The sequence below is a fragment of the Varanus komodoensis genome, unplaced genomic scaffold, assembly GCF_004798865.1.
Source record: "Varanus komodoensis strain SLA01 unplaced genomic scaffold, ASM479886v1 scaffold3, whole genome shotgun sequence".
Lineage (NCBI taxonomy): Eukaryota > Metazoa > Chordata > Lepidosauria > Squamata > Varanidae > Varanus > Varanus komodoensis.
The window spans coordinates 13,956,130-13,979,611 of NW_025335761.1; the positions used below are offsets into that span (position 1 = coordinate 13,956,130).

The 23,482-nt window shown below is 38.7% G+C and overlaps 1 protein-coding gene across 17 annotated transcripts in view; it reads left to right on the forward strand.

Moving 5' to 3' along the window:
- The window catches only part of GPHN (gephyrin), a 375,414-nt gene that overhangs the window by 165,408 nt on the left and 186,524 nt on the right, over positions 1-23,482 (forward strand). For 2 of the 17 annotated variants that reach the window (XM_044436487.1, XM_044436489.1), the window contains exon 5: positions 10,744-10,782. The exons of 13 other annotated variants lie outside the window; for them this stretch is intronic. In XM_044436487.1, coding sequence (XP_044292422.1) covers positions 10,744-10,782 — 39 coding nt within the window. Of the gene's footprint in view, positions 1-10,743; positions 10,783-14,333; positions 14,401-23,482 lie in introns of all 17 variants that reach the window. 2 more of the 17 variants (XM_044436478.1, XM_044436479.1) reach the window with 2 other exon arrangements.

Consider the following 23,482-nt stretch of genomic DNA (forward strand, 5'->3'; position numbering starts at 1 on the left):
TAGTGCTATCAGCTTCTCCAAGAGGGCAAATAGCTTGCATTTATTACATTTGAAGAGTACTCTGGCCTCAGGGAGAAGAATAAACATCTCACAGGTGTTGCAGCTCATTGCCAGTATGGGGCAATCTCTTTGATGCAGCAGTGACTTGTGCTGTTCCATGGGAAACTTGAAGGTAAGGATTTTTGTCTCAATCACAGAAATGGTGGCAGCGCCAGCCATCTTTGCAGATATTCTGTTTTGTTGGCTAACATTGGGGCTGCTGTTAGTTTTCAATATTGGTCCCCTGCATGTATGACTTAGGTACCGGATTCTGCTGCAGGATGTGATAAAGCAAGAGTCAATGAGTTGAGCCAATCTAGAAATGTTGATTTTAGCTGAAAGAGCTAGTAGTATACTGATTAAAGTGTTGGATTGGGATTTGGGAGACCCAAGTTCAAGTTTCCACTAAGCTTGACTTTTTATTTACTATACTAAAATAACAGTAGAATATTATTAATTTATTTACATGTATTTATAGGCTGCTTATAATTGCCGAGGCCTTCCTAGGCAGCCTAAAATGCATGCAACTTATTAACAGAATAAAACACATTAAAACGATCAGAGCATAACATATTAAAACATCTATAAAATTAATTAAAAAGGGCCATGGCATTCAGGCTAAAAGTTAAAAAAATTCCTAAAGAGGTAGGTCTTTGCCTGGCTCCGAAAGGAAAATAAAGATGGCACCAGGCCAATTTCCCTAGGGAGGGCATTCCAAAGATTAGGGAGCAGCAGTGGAAAGACCCTTCACCTAGTTGCCACCCCTCTCATCTCTAAGGGGCAGTTCTCATAGAAGGGCCTCCTGAGCTGATCTTAGGGGCAGGTAGGTATATATGGGTGAAGACGGTCCTTTAGATAGCCAGGTCTCAAGCTGTTATACAAATACTTAAATAAGCAAGCAAATAAGACAAATATGTAGACATTTCTTGTTCCTACGAAGTATACCAGAGGCATAAAAGTAATCTTACAAAAAGGAGAGAAAGTGAAAAAGCTCTCAGAGAATCTTACTGTTCAAATATCCATTTCTTGTCATGTGTCACCATCTCCTTCTCAATCAAGAAAGTTGATAAATTGTAACCAACTATGTTCTAATGTATCAATTTCTAGATGGTCTTTTAGATACCAAGCTTGCTGGGTCAATTTCTACAGTAAAGTCAGATTCCACACTTTCTCATATCAGTCGCTCAAATCATCTCTCTAGTTTTGGGCAAAAAGTTGTCTAGCAGCCAACTATAACAACAACAAAGAAATCAAATATTTCTGATTTCTTGAATATTAACTTTATTAGTTAAATTAAGTAAAACATAGCCTGGGTTTCAGTCTCTCTCCCAGAAGCATTGAGTAAGTGGGCATGTCCACCAATGATGAAAGTACATGCCCATGGCTCCACACTCCCTTCAACATAATGGAGAGTTTTTCATGTTCTCTGTGCATCACACAGAGCTGTGGGCTCTGTGCTGATGTTGGGAAGATTCTGTAGCTATTCAGTTGGATGGGAGCCCCTCCCCTTGCTCTTCCAGGTACGTGCAACAGGGGCTTCCACTCATTCCCTCAGTTCCTTTTCAACACCCAGTTTGTGCCTAGGTCTGGAAATGCTTCTTTCCTCAAACCTGAATATCCTCCAGCAGTCTCGATCCCTTTTCTGTCATTTTTCTCTATCTAGTCAGACTCCTCTTTACCATTTTTCCTTCACAAAATTAAAACTTAGAGAACTATTTTGTGCAAATAAATAAGCAGGACTGCAATATGTAATAATGTGGGGTGCTATGAAATCTATAATAAGGGTCACTTTTATAAGTGAATCAGCAGCAATTAAAAGAACTTCACAACAACAAAAGATATACTTCTGTCAGAAATAAAACTTTTGGAAGTGAAGCATAAAAATCAGGTGGGGTAAGACTCTATTGTCTCTTACTACAAAAAGCAGAATTTAAAGCTCTCAAAGCAAACAAGATTTTAATACCACGTTGCTACCTTAAAAAGAAATATTATAAATATTATGAACTTTATTATGAAACTAATAAAACATCATAATTAACAAGAAATAAGGAATGGTGATTAAAAGGCAATGTGATCAGATGGTTCCTTTTGCAAATACATAACTATTTTGTTCATAAATCTGCCTTTTTTGTTCAAATGTCTGCACTCCACTTATTGTTGTGGTTAGTCGCGAAGTCGTGTCCGACCCATCACGAACCCATGGACAACATTCCTCCAGGCCTTCCTGTCCTCCACCATCCCCCAGAGTCCACCCAAGCTCACACCAACTGCTTCAGTGACTCCATCTATCCCCCTGATTCTCTGCCATTTCCTTCTTCTTTTGCCTTCTATTATTCCCAGCATTAGGCTCTTCTCCAGGGAGACCTTCCTTCTCATTAGATGGCCAAAGTATTTGAGTTTCATCTTCAGTATCTGGCCTTCTAAAGAGCAGTCTGGGTTGATCTCCTCTAGCACTGACCGGTTTGATTGCCTTGCAGTCCAAGGGACTTGCAGGAGTCTCCGCCAGCACCATAATTCAAAGGCCTCAATCCTTTGGCACTCAGCTTTCCTTATGGTGCAGCTTTCACAGCCATACGTTGCAACTGGGAAAAACATAGCCTTGACTATACGCACTTTTGTTGGCAGGGTGATGTCTCTGCTTTTTAGTATGCTGTCTAGATTTGCCATAGCTTTCCTCCCCAGGAGCAAGCGTCTTTTAATTTCTTGGCTGCAGTCCCGGTTTACGGTGATCATGGAGCCCAGGAAAATAAAATCTGTCACTACCTCCATTTCTTCCCCTTCTATTTGCCAGGAAGTGAGAGGACTGGATGCCATGATCTTAGTTTTCTTAATGTTGAGTTTCAAGCCAGCTTTTGCACTCTCCTCCTTCACCCGCATCTAGAGGCTCTTTAGTTCCTCTTCACTTTCTGCCATGAGAGTGGTATCATCTGCATATCTGAAGTTGTTGATATTTCTCCCAGCAATCATAATTCCAACTGGTGATTCACCGCCTTTCTCATGATGTGCTTTGCATATAAGTTAAATAGGCAGGGCAACAGTATACAGCCTTGCCGAACTCCTTTCTCAATTTTGAACCAATCAGTAGTTCCATGTCCAGTTCTCACTGTTGCTTCTTGACCCGCATATAGGTTTCGCAAGAGACAAATAAGATGGACAGGTACTCCCATCTCTTTAAGAACTTGCCACAATTTGTTGTGATCCACACATTCAAAGGCTTTGGCATAGTCAGTGAAGCAGAAGTAGATGTTTTTCTGGAACTCCCTAGCTTTCTCCATGATCCAGCGTATGTTGGCAATTTGATCTATAGTTCCTCTCCCTCTTCAAAACCCTGCCTGTACTTCTGGTAGTTCTCGGTCCACATACTGCTGGAGCCTAGCTTGTAGGATTTTGAGCATAACTTTGCTGGCATGTGAAATGAGTGCAATGGTGAGATAGTTTGAACATTCTTTGGCATTGCCCTTCTTTGGGATCGGAATGTAAACTGAGCTTTTCCAGTCCTGTGGCGACTGTTGAGTTTTAGATTTTGAATAGCTCAGCTGGAATGCTGTCATCTCCACTAGCTTTGTTGTTGCTCAGACCTAAGGCCCATTTGACTTCACATTCCAGGATGTCTGGCTCGAGGTCAGTGATCACCCCATCATGGTTATCAGGGACATTGAGCTCTTTCTTGTAGAGTTCTTCTGTGTAATCTTGCCACCTCTTCTTAATCTCTTCTGCCTCTGTTAGGTCCCTGCTATTTTGGTCCTTTATCATGCCCATCTTTGCTTGAAACATTCTCTTCATATCTCCAATTTTCTTGAAGAGATCTCTGGTCCTCCCTATTCTATTGTTTTCTTATTTCTTTGCACTGCTCATTTAAGAAGGCATTCTTATCTCTTCTAGCTTTTCTCTGGAATTCTTCATTCAATTGTTTGTATCGTTCTCATTCTCCCTTGCCTTTGGCTTCCCTTCTTTCCTCAGCTATTTGTAAAGCTTCATCAGACAACCATTTTGCTTTCTTGCACTTCTTTTTCTTTGGGATGGTTTTAGTTGCCACCTCTTGTACAATGTTGCGAACCTCCATCCATAGTTCTTCAGGCACTCTATCAGATCTAATTCCTGAAATCTATTTGTCACCTCTACTGTATATTCATCAGGGATATGATTAGTGCCTAGTGCTTTCCCCTACTTTCTTCAATTTAAGCCTAAATTTTGCAAAAAGAAGCTCATGGTCAGCTCCTGGTCTAGTTTTTACTGACTGTATAGAACTTCTCCATCTTTGGCTGCAGAGCACATAGTCAATCTGATTTCTGTGTTGACCGTCTGGTGATGTCCATGTGTAGAGTCGTCTCTCGGGTTGTTGGAAAAGAGTGTTTGCTATGACCATCGAATTCTCTTGACAAAATTCTACCAGCCTGTGCCCTGCTTCATTTTGTACACCAAGGCCAAACTTGCCTGTTATTCCTGTTATCTATCTATCTATCTATCTATCTATCTATCTATTTATTAAAACATTTCTATGCTGCCCCTTGCCAAAGCCTCGGGGCGGCTCACAACATACAATAAAATGCACAATAAATTAAAACAATAACATTTTGGCTTCACACTTTAGCATTCCAATCCCCCATGATGATAAGGACATCATTTTTTGGTGTTAATTCTAGAAGGTGTTGAAGGCCTTCATAGAACTGGTCAACCTCAGCCACTTCAGCACCAGTGGTTGGGGCATAGACTTGGACTATTGTGATGTTGAATGATTTTCCTTGGATTCGAACTGAGATCTTTCTGTCATTTGGAGATTGTATCCCAGTACTGCTTTTCCTACTCCTTTATTGACTATGAAGGCTACTCCATTTCTTCTGAGGGATTCTTGCCTGCAGTAGTATACCTGATGATCATCTGAATTAAGTTCACTCATTTCTGTCCATTTTAGTTCTCTGATTCCTAAGATGATGATGTTCAGTGTTTTCATCTCTTGTTTGACCACATCCAGCTTGCCTTGATTCATGGATCTTACATTCCTGGTTCCTATGGAGTATAGATCTTTGCAGCATCGGACTCTCCTTTCACCACCAGATACATCTGCAACTGATTGTCCTTTCGGCTTTGACCCAGTCACTTCATTCTTTCTGGTGCTACTAGTACTAGTCCTCCGCTCTTCCCCAGTAGCATATTGGACACCTTCCAACCTGAGGGGCTCATCTTCCGGCGTCATATCTTTTTGCCTTTTGGTACTGACCATGGGGTTTTCATGGCAAAGATACCGGAGTGGGTTACCATTTCCTTATTCAGTGGATCACGTTTTTCAGAGCTCTCTGCTATGACCTGTCCGTCTTGGGTGGCCCTGCACGGCATAGCTCACAGCTTCATTGAGCTACACAAGCCCCTTCACCATGACAAGGCAGTGATCCATGAAGGACGCACTCCACTTATAAGTTCCACTAAAACTGAACATAGGTATCAATCTAAGGTTTAGAAAAACTTATACTGGACCTAGATTAAATTTCAGTGGAAAGAGGTTCAAAGATTAATTATTTGGGAGATACCATAGGTTGGTTTATTTAGGTAGAAAAGTTACTGTATTATGTTATCAAAAATTAAATTCTGTTGAAGTTTAGTTAAGTGTACTTTTTGTTAATACGGAAAGGATAAAAAATACTTTAGTCTTCTCGGTGAAACAATTTTAATAGCGTTTTTAGAGTTTATTAGTAGTCCTCGCTAAGTTAATGGGATGACCATTCTAACTGATGCCTAGATGCATTATGGTTTTTTTAACTATGAAATTGAGTTTTAATAGCCACAACATAAAGAAGACAGTAAATTTGCAACACTGCACTGTGACCATCTATACTTAGAGCACAGTAAAAATAAGATGATGATGTGTTCATCAATAGAGTTCTCTCCTTTCCCCCCCTTACCACCCCCGCACACACACACTCACACAAACACATATGTGGAAAATTAAACAGTGGGGCAAAAGTCTGTGATGGATGGAAGTGATAACTTAAGGATTCTGACATTTCTGTGAAATGCCACATATATGCCCATTTATAACAGCTGTCACTTGTGGTACTTCCTTTTCTACATTAAATTAAATTCATTAGTAGTGGGAAAGAACCCTAGATCCCAGCTTATACTAAAAGTTAAGCCCTTTGGAATTTGCTAAGATCATGATAGCATTTAATATGTATTAGCTGATTTCATTACCTGTTTTCCTTAAAGGCCATTTTTTCATAATGAAAACCTGAAGCATATTAATACTATTACATAAAACTGACTTTTCATCCTTCCTCACAGTGTAATATGTATGTTTGCAAGAATTTTTCATTATTGAGTAACATGAAAATAGGAATAGCTAATTAAATTGTGAAATATTTTCTATTTAGGTGTAAAATGTGATAATGAAGCAAGCTAATGTTAATATGTATCAGTTGGATGAGTTATTTAATGATCTCACATTATAGCACATTTTTGTTTTGTCTTGTTATGCCTGTATTCAAAATATTTTTACTCATGCCCCCCCCTCTGTTGCCTGTAGCAGAGTAATCCTTGAACATGCCTAATACCATAATTGATAAGACCATTAGATAGCACATGCTTGGTTCTTATTAATAGTGGCATATTAGTAACTAGACTATTAATTCTTAATTTATTCCTTTGGAAATGGATTCAAGTGTTGTTACTGGAATTTTCATTATGTTATGTGTTCTGTCCTAATTGCCTTATTTCTCTCTCACACACACACACACACACACACACACACACACACAACATTTCCTTGCCTCTGCCAAATAGTATTTAACAAGAATCTCTTAATTTAAATCAATATCATCTTTATGTTAATAGATGAATGAAGCTTCCTATTGAAGATAAGAGATTTAGCTTGGTTGCACTTGAAAAAATAAACTCCCAATTTGCATACTTTTAATCATAAATAGCCATTTTTCTTTTTGTTGATTCCATGCTCATAATGAACACTATGCTCCAAAACTTTATTGTCCCCTTTACACTGTATATTCTATCACAGAACTGCAATATGATAAAACTAATCACTACTTGTCGGTATGGTTATAGATTATTTTTCACAAAATCTCTCTGCTGTGTATTACTAAGTCAAGAGATGTTTTCTCTTGCCCTTATGCATGATCTGATTCATATGTTGACATGCTGAAACAAGCAGAACCAATAGAACCAATAACTGGTTCAGCAAATCTAAAGAAGCTTTAGATTTGGTTATCTTAGCAATATTGTATTTGTATGGGAAATTGCTTTTGAATTTGAAGAGAGTTTTAGTATGGCATGAAGGTCAGCTGTTAAAAAAATAATCAGTTGAGATAGCAGGCCTGTTTATATGGGGCAAAAAAGCTTTCTGGATGCTAATAATGGATTTTAAAACTTGGAATAAACTCATAGATGATGTTAGTATAGCATTTAACATTGTGACTTAGATTCATGGGATATAGCTGAATGAAATACTTTCTTACTGGTGTTGACCAAATGGTCTGTGTCCTGGTTTGCATATGTTCAAAATACACAACAGGGGAAGGTTTTCTTATAAGAGATTTATTATTAAGAATAACAGCCTACCAATGAATTATTCCAGTTTGTCTGCCTGAACTGTCCTCACTTGGCCCTTTTATATACTTATCATTAAAGGATTACATGTAGCACAGTTAAAACTTTCTAATGGGTTGCAGAAGTGAAAAGTTACAATGGCATGATCTTTTGGGCCTGCATACCAAAGAGAAAGGTGATGCATCCAAGGAGGGGGAGGAGAATGGGGTGTTATTCTAAGGAAGAGGAGGAAGATGGGCTCAGGTGATATGAATTGCCCTTTATTTGAGCTGCTGTTTTCTGTCAAGTGTCAGTTAGCTGTCTCTGGAATGGCAGCTAGTTAGTGTCAGCTGCATTTCAAGGGTGCACACATGCTGATGTCTCAAGAAAAAGAAATCTTTTTCTGGTCCAGCTATATATTGATATTTGCATGATTATACCTGTATGTCATACCTATTGATTTGTACATCACTTGCATGATGATCCATTGCCCCCCAGATTTCTGTAATCTCTCAAATAGTTCTTTTGTGTCCTCTGATTTTATACCAGCATGTCTTTGACTACATTAGACCAGACTATATGGCACAGCAAATTGCTATTTTTTCTTAAACCAGAATTAGGGACCTTTCCCTAACCTCCATAAGAATATAAGAACTCTGCTGGATTAGACCAGAAATCCATATTCCAGCATTTAGTTTCCAAAGTGGCCAACTAGATACCTGTGGAGATCCCAGAAGTGGGTTAAGAGCACAATAGCACTTTCCACTCCTACTCCCTGGCAACTAGAATTCATGCTGCCTCTGATACTGGAGGTAATGTATAGCAATTACAACTAGGCTTTGTAGCCTTATCCTCTGTGAATTTAACTAATCCTCTTTTAAAGCCATACAAATTAGCAGCATTCACCAAATCGTTCAGTAATGAACTCCAGTATTTGAGTATGTACTGTGTAAAGAAGTGTTTCCTTTTGTCTTGAGAATTCAGCTTCATTTAATAAGCAAGCTTCTGTGTTTTAACACTATTATTATTACTATTATGATGCCTCTTCACTTCCTCTGCACCATGCATAACTTCATTTACCTGTATCATGACTACCTTACTCACCTTTTCTCAAAACTGAGTAGCTGCACCTTTCTTAATAGGAGAGTTGTTTCAGCCCCTTAGTCCTTTTGGTTGCCCTTTTCTGTATCTTCTTCAGCTCTACAATATCAGTTTTGAGCTGCAGTGCCCAGAAATGTACACAATATTCCAAATGTGGGTGCACCATCGATTTATATAAAGGCATTTTCTTGTACTCCTTTTGTAGTGGAGGTTTGTTTGTTTGTTTAACTGCACTTGGACACAGGTTCAGGTTTTTCATTGAGCTGTCCACTACAACCTTAAGAACCCTGTGCTGGTAGGATGGCCATGTGGCCTCTTTTACAGAGTGAGGTCCTCTGAAGGACTGCCAGAGGATCGTTCTTTTTTTGAAGACATCCTCTGCTTGAAGGGCTGTCTAATCCTGAACCAGTATAAAAGTAAAGAGCCAGCAGAAAGAAGACTGGGTCTTGAAGATGCCCATCAACAGCAGCTGGACAGCAGACTAAGGCACACAGGTTACCTGATCACGGTCTTCCACACTATGATGAGATGTATGATATTCCTATATCTGCATCTATACAATACAAATCAGCAGATGAACAATTTATTGCAAGTTGGTGTCCTCTTTCTTTCTTTCTTTCTTTCTTTCTTTCTTTCTTTCTTTCTTTCTTTCTTTGAGTGGGGGGCAAGTAATGGATATCCTCTGCTTTGGTGATATGCAAAGGACTAGCCTGTTTCCTTGTTGGTCAATGTGAGTTTCACCCCATCCATGTTTCCATGGAGTTAGGATTTTTTACCCTAATGTGCATACTTTTAAATTTCTGCATGCAGATTTGTAAAACAAGCTATCAACACGTATACTAATATTTGTTTTTGTTTTGCATGCCATCAGTAATTAATCTGATTAAGCATTCCTATATAACTATTGCTGTTATATTGTATGATGAGCAGTTATTCATATTTCTGACATTTTCTTGTATAATATATTCCTTAGTGTGCTGTTTCACCTGAATGTTTATCCAAGAGATGCACAACTTTGATAGTTCTTTGTTTATTAAAGTACAGTGCATTTAAGTTTTCTAGCTAGATTTCTTTGCTGTGCTGTTCTAGCCCAGACTGCATGAGAAGACTCATCACACAAATGTGGTATTGCAAGTGTGTGTGTGTGTGTGTGTGTGTGTGTGGTGTTTCACACTCTCATCCAATGTATATTTGGACTAAAATATGTGTTAATATTTTTGTATATCTTCATTACATAAAATGAATTTGCTGACATACTATGAAATAGAGAAAGATATTATCTCTGCTAAGCTGTAACAGCTGTGTTAACTATATACTACTTCCTTTCTTTCCTGCTTTGTACTTTCTTACTCAATATCAATAATCAGTTTATTACAACACAATATTTGCCCATCACAAAATTATTTTACTGTTAATTTTTAAAAACATTCACTATTATATAGCAGGTGTAAAGATTCTTGTACCCATTCCTGATTTTCATGCATGACCCTTTTCATCTATATGTGTGGCTCTGTGTGGGCAACCACTTATTGAAGGAAGAAAGCTTACCTGTAATTCATTAATTTTCTTAGAATAATATTGTCCACATAAAGTCCCACTTGTTAATGAAAAATACAGTCCCTACGTTTGAAAAAAATTGCAAGGCAGAAAGTGAATTTGAAATGAATAGAAACAGTTGATTGATTTATAAGCTCTTTCTACCACTTTGTACTATCTACAGAGTGCCTGTTCCTTTACAGTTTGAATGGCTTTTAAAAATCTATCTATACTTTCCTAAGAGATGCTGCACTGAGGGCATATGTAGGCTCTATGTGGACAAATTCCTCCAAGAAAATTAATTACAGGTAAGTGACGTTGTTTTGTGAACAGAGGTGGGAGATTGTGATATTTAAATGCTTTGGGGTTTTCAAACCTTTCTCAATTCTCAGAAAATGTTTGCATCTGGGAATGGGCAAAGGTTCTCTCCCATTCTTGTTGTGCTCTAAGCACGTCACCATCCCTAAATTGACCTGCTTTTCCTTGAACCTGGGAGTCAGAAATCCCTTTTTCTCTTCTGTTTTTCTGCTGCAGAAATTCCCAACATTCCCATTTTGTGGGCTCCAGAGAGGGGTAAGCAACATCTTCAATCCCAGCCAATCATTTCTAATCCAGTTCTTTGCTAGTATTTTGGTTTGTTTTATTTTGAAATCATGTATTAGAAACAATTTTAGATGCGTTCCCATTTTTTAAATGTCCTTGTGGATTCTCATTTCTAATTTCATTTATAGGAGGGTCCCCAGGCCTCCCTCAGGCACTAGGGCTCAGCCTCATTTTCATTTGTGTGCTGTACTCTTGTGGATTTCCATGATACATTTTGTTGATCTAATGCTATTATTGGAAGATGAGCATCCAGATTCTGGGGTTCTTTCACGTACAGTATATATAATTACAAAAAAGAAAAGAAACTAAAACCAATGTCATCCCACTGCCCTGGCAATCTATTCAAAAGCTTCTTTTTCCTCCTTGCCAGCAGCTTTATTCCGGAACATGGCCTCTTTGAACCGTGCATTTAAAAATGATATGCCGCTCATTGCTTTCTTTCCGCTTTATCTTGTTGGCTGCCTGGCATTGCAACACATTGTTTTGCTGCTTGATTGCTTGAAATTTTCCACTGATTACACAATTTAGGATTACCCAAGGTACTGCCCATGGCTTCTTGTTGTCATTTGTTTACGACTGTTAATGGGCAGTTACCTCTTACTGAACTTCTCCCATCTTGTGACTGGCTACCATTGCTCCCCTGCTGTCGTGTGCATCTGCTGACTTCATGGAATTGTGCCTTGATGCTTTGTGCACCTGCTGATTGATATTGCTCTTTCAACTTGTTGTGTGTTTGTCTTTTCCCTTCTACCTTGTCTGCTTGATCAGTAGCTTATATTGGCTTTGTGCTGCCCTAGAAATCTGATTGCACACAGCACTGCAGTTTTTATGCAATCCTGCCCATTTACTGATTGTTGCCATTCCTCTTTGTTTCTTTACTGCTTACCCTTCTAAATATGCAAGTTAAGAAAAAGGCCAGGAAGTAAAAAATCCAGCTCCAGGCTCATATACCTACATCTTTTTCCATGACAATCAGTCTCCATGCTTAGAAAGATTGAGGGGGTCTGGATCTCATTTATAGCCTTTTCTTCAATGACTTACATCATAGAACTAAGTTATTTCATAAGATATGCAAAATTTAGCAACAAGTACCTGATGTTTGCTATTCAAATTATACTTCTTAGATGTCTTCAGTTTGGCTGCATAATCTTTGTAACAGTTTATTAATAGTGAAACAAACTCAGGCAAATCAAATCTTCGATCTTTTATTCTGTTGAAATTAGATCATGGCCATAAATGAGGGAAGGAATTGCAAAAGAGGCATTTCCAGTCTATTTCATCCTGACTTTGGCTTACTGTGTCTTGATGTAGTAATTGATTGCAGTGTTGTCTTTAAAGAGTTGAGGAGACAAATGCAATGAATTCATGTCTGTTCTACTAATTACAAAAGACTAAATTATCTGCCATAAAGCAGAAATATGCCCTGCAAAAACAAATGGTTATGGCCTGAAACAGGAGATGTGTCAGGGCTTATTGTGGTATTACAAAGAAAGCTGGTGACATCTCACTATTGATGTAGCTGGTGTAATTCCAGCATACTATAAACCAACCCCACCACCACCACCAAAAAAGAAACAAAAGAAAGGGTGATTCTATTTAATGTTATTGGAGTTTGGGCAGTACTAAAAGTGGAAGATGCTGCTGAGCAAATCTTTGAGTTTCACATTCTACCTAAGAAGAGCTCTTGGAGAGCATGCAAAAAGGTATCAGCTGTTCAAAATCTGCCTAGTGTCTCCGTGTACAGAACTCCAGATGCAGAGAACCTAACGCAAATAGAACACAATTTGAACTGTAATGCTTAAATCAGTAAGATATGCTTATTCTTCAGTATCTAAAAACCACTTGGGCAACTGCTGCACAAAACCTGCTTAGCTTCTTTCTGTTGCTGATACACTCTTTCTGGTGGTCTTCTTGATGCACACAACATAACCTGACTTAAATGTTCCACTGTCACACTGTTATGCAAGAAAGAGACAATCATGTCTGCTGAGGCTTGTATTGATGGCTTCATACAGAACAAACAGATATCTGATCATCGTTGTTCCATGTTCCTTGTAACGTTGGCTTTTGTGTGACAAGGTGATAATAATGTTCATAGAACGCTGTGCAGCTACTCCAAATGAAAGGAATTATAAAGGAAACTACATTATTGCATGATCATCTCTAATTCCAAGCCTCAGCTTTATGCACAATGTTAATATATTTTTGCTTCCCCCCCTCATATTAATATTTTTAAAGGCCATAAATTACATTGGTTGGAACTGAGAGGCTCCTAGAAGAATCCTCATTATCCTACCCTAATCCTAGAAATCCCTTTGCTGCAGCATTTAATTGATATGTTAGTTCACAAGTATCTCTAAAAACTTAGGGCTTTCAATTGAACTTTCTTTAACAGGCACCGCCACATTAGCTGTTTTTAAAAGAAAGCAAATCATTTGAGCCTCAATCTTGAACTTTCTGCTGAGATAGTATATGACATGCACACTCTAGACACTTCAGTATATATAATACCAATGTTTATCTTTTGTGGAAGCTGTGAAATAGGTTTGTAATTAAAGTAACATTGCACTATTCTTGTTTAAGACTTCTTTCCCAACATGAATAGTGTTTTTCTGTTTGACATTCCTAGGATTCAGTTCCTAAACTAAGTTATTCTTCCTGTTTGAACGCAACTCTGTTTTGTCCAAGTTTTGTTCATCTGGAAAATATCTGTTTCAATAACCCCTTTAAGGATTTTTTTACTATTTATGAACCAGTTGTTTAAAATATTTTAGGTTGGTAGTTTTCTAATTTCCTTCCTTGCAATCATAGCTGAGTTTTAGTATGTCACAGTTCAAGCAGAATGATTGGTTCTCATTTCTTATCTGCATTTTTTCTTTCTTCCCTTTAAGAGTAATCTATTTCGTATCTTGATGTATCAGAATAACTTTTATGCTATTTTAGGTCAGACTCTTAATGTTCTGGACATCATGAAACATTGTCAAAGAGTTCCCCAGTGGACATTCTTAGTTCTCCTTCATCTTCATTATTGAGTTCTGTTCACTTCATAAGAATTCCTTTGTCCTTATTGTAGTGTAAACACCAAATAGTCTGAATTCATCACAGCCCCTTGTAATTTATTTATTTCCTATTAAACATAGAAATGTACACCTCTGAAACTGGGTTCCTGATTCTTATGCATATGAATCATGAATTAAGTTCATGTATTCCTCCTGGTATATCGATTGCTAAAATTAATACAAATTATGTGTTGATAATGGATGCCTGTAATCTCCACCACCACCACCCAGTATATGTGTCTCAAAAAAATAATAAGTGTGACTTGGTGCACTTACAATCTTCCTTTGAGTCTTGTTTTCGGGTGCAAAGGGTTAGCTGTGTATATTTAGCTAATAGAGCCACTGAAGGTTTGTAATTTTTTTTTTGGTAAATTGGGTAAAAGATTGAATAGCAGAGACTAAAGACTATCAAAATTAAAACATCTTTGGCTTCATAAAGATTGTTCTTTCCCTTCTAACCAGGTACGACTAATTTTGCCAAGCCATGACTTCCGGTCTCCCTAGCAATCTGCTGCCTGCAAATCTCATGGTATCAATAGCATGTTAATTCCTGTGGTCTTGACTCTGGGTATTTTGAATTATTTGTGTAGCACATATTTTAGCCAATATTTGATGCTTTCAAATTTTTAAGCAAAGCACGCTTGAAGGCTGCAGTTCTTGACAGTTTGGTATCTGTATTGCCTTCAGGCAGGCTTTTCGTGATAGTTGTGATACCAGCATTATTTTGCCTCTAGACCCTCACAATTTTTGTTTCTCTCATTTCTGGTATTTTCCCTGTACATGGGTGTTTACTTTGCAAAGCTTTTATATTTCACATTTAAGATTTTGTATACTCATCGCAAGTTCCTTTCTTCTACTAAAGTATGGGAAATTATTAGAAAGCAATGCTGGTGCTGCCGCCACTACTGCTGCTGCTACTATTAATAATTATAATCATATAAAGCTGAACTTGAAGGTGAATATGAGTGATCATGTATTTATTTCTTATAATCTTGAGAACTGGTTCATGAAGACTACTTACCACACCAACATATATAGCAAATATAATACTCCCTACCTTCTCATTCCCAAGAAAATATTATCCCAAGCAGTGGTCTATCCAATTCCTGTTTTAATTCAGAGCACTCTCCATATTAAAATAAGCTAAGCATCCAAAAGTGGGCTTGGCTTGAAAGGGTCATGATTTATCCCTTAATTACTGAAGCATGTTTAGGAGACTTGTCACATCTGAAATCACATCAGACCTTCAATATAGGGCACCAATCAGCCAGCACCAGATCTCATAGTTATTCAGGAGTCACAAAATCATGTCCAAAGCTAGCCACACTGAGGCATTTTCAGATGAGAAACAATATCTGCAAACACCGAGCTACTCACAAATGATTCCTCTCTTCCACATGCCACAGTAAACAATGGTGCAGAGAAGATCTATAGCCCCAGTTGGAGAAAGACGGCAACTCCACTGGGACACTGGAGAAATGTCTGAAGTCTTCCTTTTGTTCTTCCTTCCCCCTCAAAAAGAAACTCTGCACAGATGTAACCTTTGCCACTTTTCATATGACAGAATTTACTGCTAGAAGAACTGTACTGAGAATAAGGGTCTCAAGGGCATTTCAACATTACAGCATTTAAGTCTATCACATGTATGAACCATATAAAAAGGTATTGGTGTTGCAGAATGCAAAGAAAACAATGTGTAATCACCACACAGACCTATCTGTTCAAATTTCGTTTTGATGTTTCATAGGAGTATATAGGAATTCTGTAACAACTGAAGCCTCCTTCACTGTTGCTCTGATCCATGCTGGAGCAATACAGACAGTCCCTGAGTTGCAAATATCTGACTTACAAACAACTTGTACTTATGAACAAACAGCCATAAAGCCTTTTTTTTTTAATTACTGTGAAAATCATCAGCTGTATAGAGCGAGGAAATGTAAGGAGGAAAGCAAGGCCTCCAAAGCATGCCATACCCATTCCTACCTGACCTATCTGCAGAGGGAAATCTCTCCAGCAATTCCTTGCTACAAAGAGGAGGCACTGCTGAATTGAGTGGGCAGGTAGAGATATTTGCAGTTCGTCCACTTTCACAGGTTTCTGCATCTCTAACCCCTGCAAATGTGGAGGGCCAACTCTATATGATCCAGCTTACATACAATTCAACTTAAGATGAATTTCCATTTTCTCAGGGACAGAGTTTGTAACCCAGAGACTGCCTGTATATTTTTCTGGATTAGTTGTTTTGGAGTGTGGCCCAGGGAGATGACAATAAATGAGAATTTAATGAGATTCTGAGCACAAAATTCAGGAGTCACACTAGAGACATGATGGCATTTTCACTAAAGAGAAAACATAAGATTTTAAGAGATTTTAGCCATCTTATTTAAATATTTCTTTAAGAATAACTTTTCTGATAGAGGCATTAGTAATTGAAGTTAGACCTGACTAAGATAATACAGATGTGAGACTGCCACCCAATAAAAATAGACCATCTTGTTTTCCCTAATGTGTCAGGACAGGAGTGCTGGTGGTTTGTAGTAATAATAGATGTGTCTTGTGACTTAATGCTGCACATTTTTCAAGCCCCGTGCACAGCAGCTAATAATGTGGAGCAGATGAAGTGAAACTTGCGGCCTGATATCATGTAGTTTGCTTTACTAGGTGTTATGTGTGTGAATGAAGAAGACGATAGACAGGGCGGCTGTTTTCAACAGCTACTACACATTTGCAATAATGTCTATTTCCAGTGTTTGCACCTTCTCATAGGAGAAAGAATAGTACAAATCAAGACAATGTTGATTTGTAGGCTGGCAGAAGCATATATTCTTGGGGAACGTTGCATGCATTTGGATGTTTAAGCCAAAATATGCACAAGCATATTGGCTTTCAAAGCCCTTTCAGAGCTGCTCCCTTTTCCCTTTGTGGTGCCTCTGAATGAAACTCAGAAGTTTTTAGTTAATTGTAGTTTCCTATCTGATCTGAATCAGGAAACTTAAGCACTTAAACCACAGTTTGAAATTGGTTTATGATCCTGACTGTATGTAGCATACAAAAGACTTGGCTTAATCAACAAAACTACTGAATATTTTGATCAGTATAGAAATGACAGTAATTGTCACGGAAAGAACTGACCTTTCTTTCCTGGCGGAGAAGATGGTGAAAACTATATTAGAAAAGTTTGTGGGGGGGGGGGTTGGGGGGGTACATTGAGTCTTAGAGCATTAAATTTAAGTTACCTGTTAAGTACCAACTTTTCTTAAATACAAAACTAGATGTGGTTTGACTTGGTGGCTTCTCGATTCAAGATGGTACAGTCTGGAAGAAAGGATAAGAAGAGACATCAGGCCGCCTCTTGCACTGCAATTAATGACCCTGTTCACATGAACACAAGGAAGGCAATAAACCATGGTGGCTTCCCCCCACCATGTATGCTGAAAGGATCTGCATAACATGCCTGCTGCCATGGTTAACAAGCCACCAAGAACCCATGGGATGTTTTAGGATTGTACTGTGGCTTGTTAACCACAGCAACCAGCCAGGCTCACTGGGTTTGCATAACTTGGCAAGCTGTGCTCAGCATACATGCAGTACATACAGGAAGGGGAAAAAGCCACTGTGTCTTGCAATCTAAGCTATGTTGTAAAGGATGCTTTTATATTCTGACATAATACCAATCAAAGGATTCCCGCCCCCCATATATTTGATGTTCAGGGATTATTCTCTTCCACTTGGAAGGGTCTAAAGCAGCAGTCCCCAACCTTTTTGGCATGAGGGACCAGTTTCATGGAAGACAATTTTTCCATGGACTGGGGGCAAGAGAATAGTTTTGGGATGATTTAAGCATATTGCATTTATTGTGAACTTTATTTCTATTATTATTACATTGTAAAATATAATGAAAAAATTATACGACTCACCATAATGCAGAATCAGTAGGCATCTCCCCCTAACCTGCAGCCCCGCAGCCCAGCCCTTACGAGCTTCCCGGTTCCCTCACCACTCTCACACACCCTCCCCAGCTTCTTCATGCTGCTTGCTGCCTGGCTCTGCTGCTGCCACTGCTCCCTCCTGTTTTCAAGGCCCAAGACCCAAAAGGGCCCTAATGATAATCTGTATTTGCAGCTGCTCCCCAGCAGTGATGCTAGCACTGGGGAACAGCTGCAAATACAGATGAAGCTGCACTCACTTGCCTGCCGCTCACCTCCCGCTGTGCAGCCTGGTTCCTAATAGGCCACAGACTGGTACTGGTCCTCAGCTTGGGGAATGGGAACTCCTGGGTTAAAGGGCTTTAAAAGTCCCTGTAGTTTTTAAAAATACCTATTTGCTGAGTAAAACACCTGATTAAATTAATGACTGCAGTCACTGGAAAACTAAAATGAATTTTTCAAGTCTTAGTTGACCCTAAGAAATTCCACAACATATTCCTATTCTTTAACATCATGACATTAAAAATTAATCCTTAATCGTTAATGTTTAATTAATTGAATGAGAAACACCCATTCAATTAGGCCTTATTTTAAGGACCTGAAAGAGAAATACTAATTGTCCTTTAATTTCCAAGGGTAATTTTACAAGCTGAATTTAGTTGACCAGCATTTATTTATTTTAAGTTGTGAGGAAGTAAACTGCTATTCTTAAAAAACAAAAATACCCAACTGTTACAACAAGGACAGCTCTTGATCATTTGCTTTTTACTGGAACCATTATGAGGCAGCCTCTTTCTAGTCTTCAGTTTACATTTCATAACAGTGAGGCTGCAGTTCTGCATGTACTTAACTTGGAGTATGTTCCATTGAACATGTGGGAGTATACTGTAAATAAATAAAGTCTTCCAAAGAGAAAATTATTTGCATTCCATTCTTTATTTGCCTTGGAAGAAGTGAGAACTCAGGATTGTTGCGCACCTGCTGGTGTTATATAAAAAGTAACAGACAGTATTTTCCTGAGATTCTTCTCTTTTTCACTCTTCGTTGTCTAAATTTTTCTTGATAACTCTAATTGTTATTTTCTTTGTAAGCAACTTAAACACACTGATTCAGGAGCACATGTTTCCACAGATAGAAGTAGAGTCTAATGTCATCAATGAAGTGGTGACACTGCACCCCAAAAATTCAGCTACTCTTACCCATAAATTGTTTCATATAAAGCTAGGTAACATTGCTGAGAATACTGACTGCTAAATGAGGCGTAATACTCAACTCACTGGGTCACAATATGGATAAACTGCCCAAGCTAAGTAATATGATGTGATCAACAGTGACAAAAGCTCCTGCAGGATTTAGAAGAAACCTCCTGCCCACACACCATGTATCTGAAAGTTACAGTTCTGGAGCAGGATAGTTAAAAATTCTGTCTGTCCCATATGCCTTTTATTATGTTTTTTCTTAGTGTATAGCAGTTAATGTTACATTTAGTTATTTTAAATAGTGCTAGCTTTAGGAGGATCTTATAAAAATATAAGGAAGGATATCTTCCCAAATATCCTCCCTTTCTGCTAAGGCCTACTCATCCTACTCAACAATTTATTCTGTTAGCTAATTAGCACTTTTGCATATACATAAACTACTTTCAGTTGAGAAGTGTACCCAAAAGTTCCACCTGGCCAGTTCAGCTCTCTGCTATTCAGCCATTATCTTAGTAGGTCGGTCTCTCTCTCTCTCCCCCCCCCCCCCCGTGTTTGTGTGTGTGTGTGTGTGTATGAGAGGGAGAGAGATCCCCTTACAAATGCTTTCAGTTTTCCTTTTTGTCATGGTCTCAATTTGCTTTTGTTACTTTTCCTTTGCACTTTTCTTATACTGTCAAAATTGGGGTTGCTCTTTTCTTCAAGTTTTATACAGTTGCTATGGCAAAAGGAATGTATTGTTATCCTAGGGCAGGTGTGTGACTGGTTGTGTCTAGGTGGGTGGGTGGGTGGGTGGGGGAGAGATGACAATGAAATGAGGGCGCATAGGACCCCATGTTCCATTTAGGTTGTGCCATCCACTTGTGATGGACTGCCCTGAGTGCCCAGGTGTATCATGCGCCAAGGATGAACTTGAAATCAGATCTAAGGGTGAAAAAATCATACTGATCCATAGATAGGATAGTTGAGGAGTGATCCAGCAAATCGCAGAATTGGAAACATTGTCCCATAGACATGTCACTTTAATTCATGGCTATACATACAAAGTTAGGGTATTATGGGTATTAGCTATCCTCCAATGAATGGCCAGGAAGTATTTTTCCTGGAGATCATTGTTAACTTTGGAGACCTACAGGCAATTATTTAGCTTTGCCTTTGGTGTGCTGTTTTAGAATCACTTTGAATGATAATTATGCCACTTTAATTATGCCACTTTGTTTATTTAAAACATTATATTCCATTATATGCCAGTGGAATATAATGTTTTAAATAAATTGCAATCCTGGGAGAACTGATATGTATTTGCAATTTATTACATCTATGTTTGGGCAATTTTACATGAAATACAGGTTGCATAAGAGCGATGGGGATCTTTTGAACTTATTAATATGCTAAATAAAAACTGCACACAGTCCCAGTTATGTATGGTGGCTCATTGGGGACATAGGGGATCTTCCTGGTTTTGCGGCCTGCCTGTGAAAACTGTGGGGGGGGGGGGGATTGGGGGAGGAGATACTTGCAAGCACTTGCCAGGCCACAGGACCACAGGACATGGTTGGAAGGATATGTTACACTGTGTGGTTGGCTAGACTTCAGTTGTAAGTCTTGGAAATGTCAAACGGTTTTAAAATGGCAAGTAACTTCCATTTCTTCATCGTGGCCTCTGTTCATCACACATTATGGGTGCTGTGCCTGTGCAGTGTCTGCAGCTGGGAAAGATTCAAAGCTTTAACAGATTTGGCAGGAACTTCACGCCCCTCCCCCGCTGTAGTATAAAGAGCAACGTGCCCGCCATTTCCCCATTCTTCTTTCGGCCACTGATTGCTTTGCCTCAACACTGCCGCCATGTATGCTTGCTACTTCCACTTTCCTAAAGGCAAGAGTGCCTCATTCCAGGATTGTTATCATTTCATCCAATCCCAGAACCTTTGAGGATTAGCTTTAGGGGTTAAACAAGCCAGAATTGGCTGAAGAGCAAAGCATGCCTTAACTCTAGACTCAGCAGCGTGTGCAGAAGTCATGCTGAAGAAAGCAGAAGCAGGCAAGGGGACAGTAATCAGCCTTCTTGTTTGCACTCACATGTTCAAACCAGGTCAGAATGTTCAAAGAGTTATAAATAATGTTAGGTTTAAATTTAGGAAATCCAATATCAAGGATGAGTGGATTTGGAAACATCAGTGTTTGTGTAAGCTATTTCACAGACCTGTTTTAAAGAGAAAACAAGAAACTTGTATATGAGTCTTCAAGCTTCTTGGAGGAAACCCAAAATACAAATATTAAAATTAATAAATTAAAAATAAATGTTTTGAGCATTTTGTTAGAAATCAGGAACTGCTAAAACTGTTGGTTGGTGGGTGATGAGTTTCTCTAGTGTCAATTACAATAGTTATGTGAGTACTAAATAATACGTTGGCAATAGCCTACTAAATACTTATTTTACAGTGGGGGAACTGGAGCCAGAAAATGACTAATGGCTTGCCAAGTCGCAAAGCAAAATTAATCCTTAATGAATTTAATCTAAACTATTAAGTCTGGATGATTGAAAGATATACATCTGGATATGGCATATGGTTGTAAGTTAAAAAACAGAGGCTACGTTTTTAATTGATATCTTAAAATTCTAGAATCCCAATTAATGTTTTCCTGACTTCTGACTAATTAGATTAATTTTGCATTGGTTTTAGGCAGTTTTACCTGAGAAAAGTATTATTTCAACACATTCCAGTGAATACTTTTTTTTTTGTTAACTTCAGCTTTGCCAAAGATACAAAAGTAACTTACAAAAAAAAAAAAAAAAACCCACTCAAGATAAGTGCAGTCACAATACACAAAGCTATATGCACTCTGAGTTTGTTCTTGTGAGTCATCCAGAGACCATACAAATATAATAAATAATATGTGCGTAAATGTGAAAGCATGTTTCAACCATCAGTATTTGCATATCTCATCTGTACAAGGCCGTGCTTTGACAATGGATTATATCTAATGTTGTGTGAACAAACTTTTGCTGATGCAATAGAACATTACTTTCCACTTCTCCTGCTTTAGCCTACTCTACTCCTAGATCTGTTCTGACGAGTCCACCAGCCCTTTGAAGTACCTTCAAGTAGGGGCACAAGTGTTGAAGTGGAATCTATTCTCCTAGCAGATCTTGTTCCATCTGGGGAAACATTAGTTGGATTCTGCCAAATGTTTCTTTCAGCAGTTTCTAACTAAAAAACTAAAATATATGGAACAAACATGCAGTGGGGATAACCAAAATGATCAAGGGATGGTAGGAACTTGCCTATGAAGTAAGGTTGCAGTGTGTGAGACTATTTATCTAAGATAAAATCCAAGTACATGAGACCATGATTAAAGCTTACAGATTTTGTATGGTTTGGAGAAAAATGGATAATTTTATTTATTTATTTATTTATTTCAATTTATATCCTGCCTTTTTCCTCAAAGGACTCAAGGCAGCTTACACCATTCTCCTCCTCCATCTTATCCCCACAACAACAACCCTGTGAGGTAGGTTGGGCTGAGAGTTTGTGACTGGCCCAAAGTCACCCAGTTGGCTCCATGGCCTAGCAGGGACTAGAACTCAGATCGCCTGAGTCCCAGGCCCATGCTCTTCACCACTACACCACACTGGCTCCCCACCCCATAATTCCATAAAACTAGGACCTGAAATTATTCCATGAATTTGAACGGAAAAGATTCAGGACAGATAAATGGAAGAGTGTTCACACAGTGTGCAGTTAAAATATGGAGTTAGCTACCACAACATGTAGTCGTGACTACCAGCTCAGGTAGCTTTAGAAGAGGGTTAGAGAAATTTGTTGAAGAATGACAGTCATAACGATTACAGATTATTTCCTGTATCGGAGACAATACCTCTGTTAGACCAGTTGCTGGGGAAAAGGAGCTGGAGGATGCCATGTCACTAGTAGTTGACTACTGGGTTAACATAATCCTGGACTAAATCCCCCAAACTGCTCGTCCTGAGTGATTTTAACATCCATTCTGAGGGTACCCCATCTGGATCAGCTCAGGATTTCATGGACTCCATGACAACCATGAACTGTCCCAACATGTTATAGGCCCAACACATGTAGCAGAACATATTCTAGATCTGTCTTTTTCAGCTAGCCATGGGAATAGTGATCTAAAGGTGGGGTGGACCTTGAATTGTTCCATTTGTCATGGTCAAATCACTTCCTGTTGACTAGTGGTGATTTTTCCCCTCTTTGGGGGTGGGGGACTCATTAAGATCATCTATGCTCAGAGGTTGATGGATCCAGATGGTTTCCAGAGGGCTCTGGGTGACTTGGTTAATATGGCTGGTGGTCCTGCTGAATCCCTGGTTTATCTCTAGAACATCGAGATTATCTGGGCAGTTGACATGATTGCTCCTGAGTGCCCTTTCTGTAGTAGAGTTTGTCCAGCTCCATGATATATCCCAGAGCTGAGAGTAATGAAACAAATTAGGAGACAGCTTGAGTAC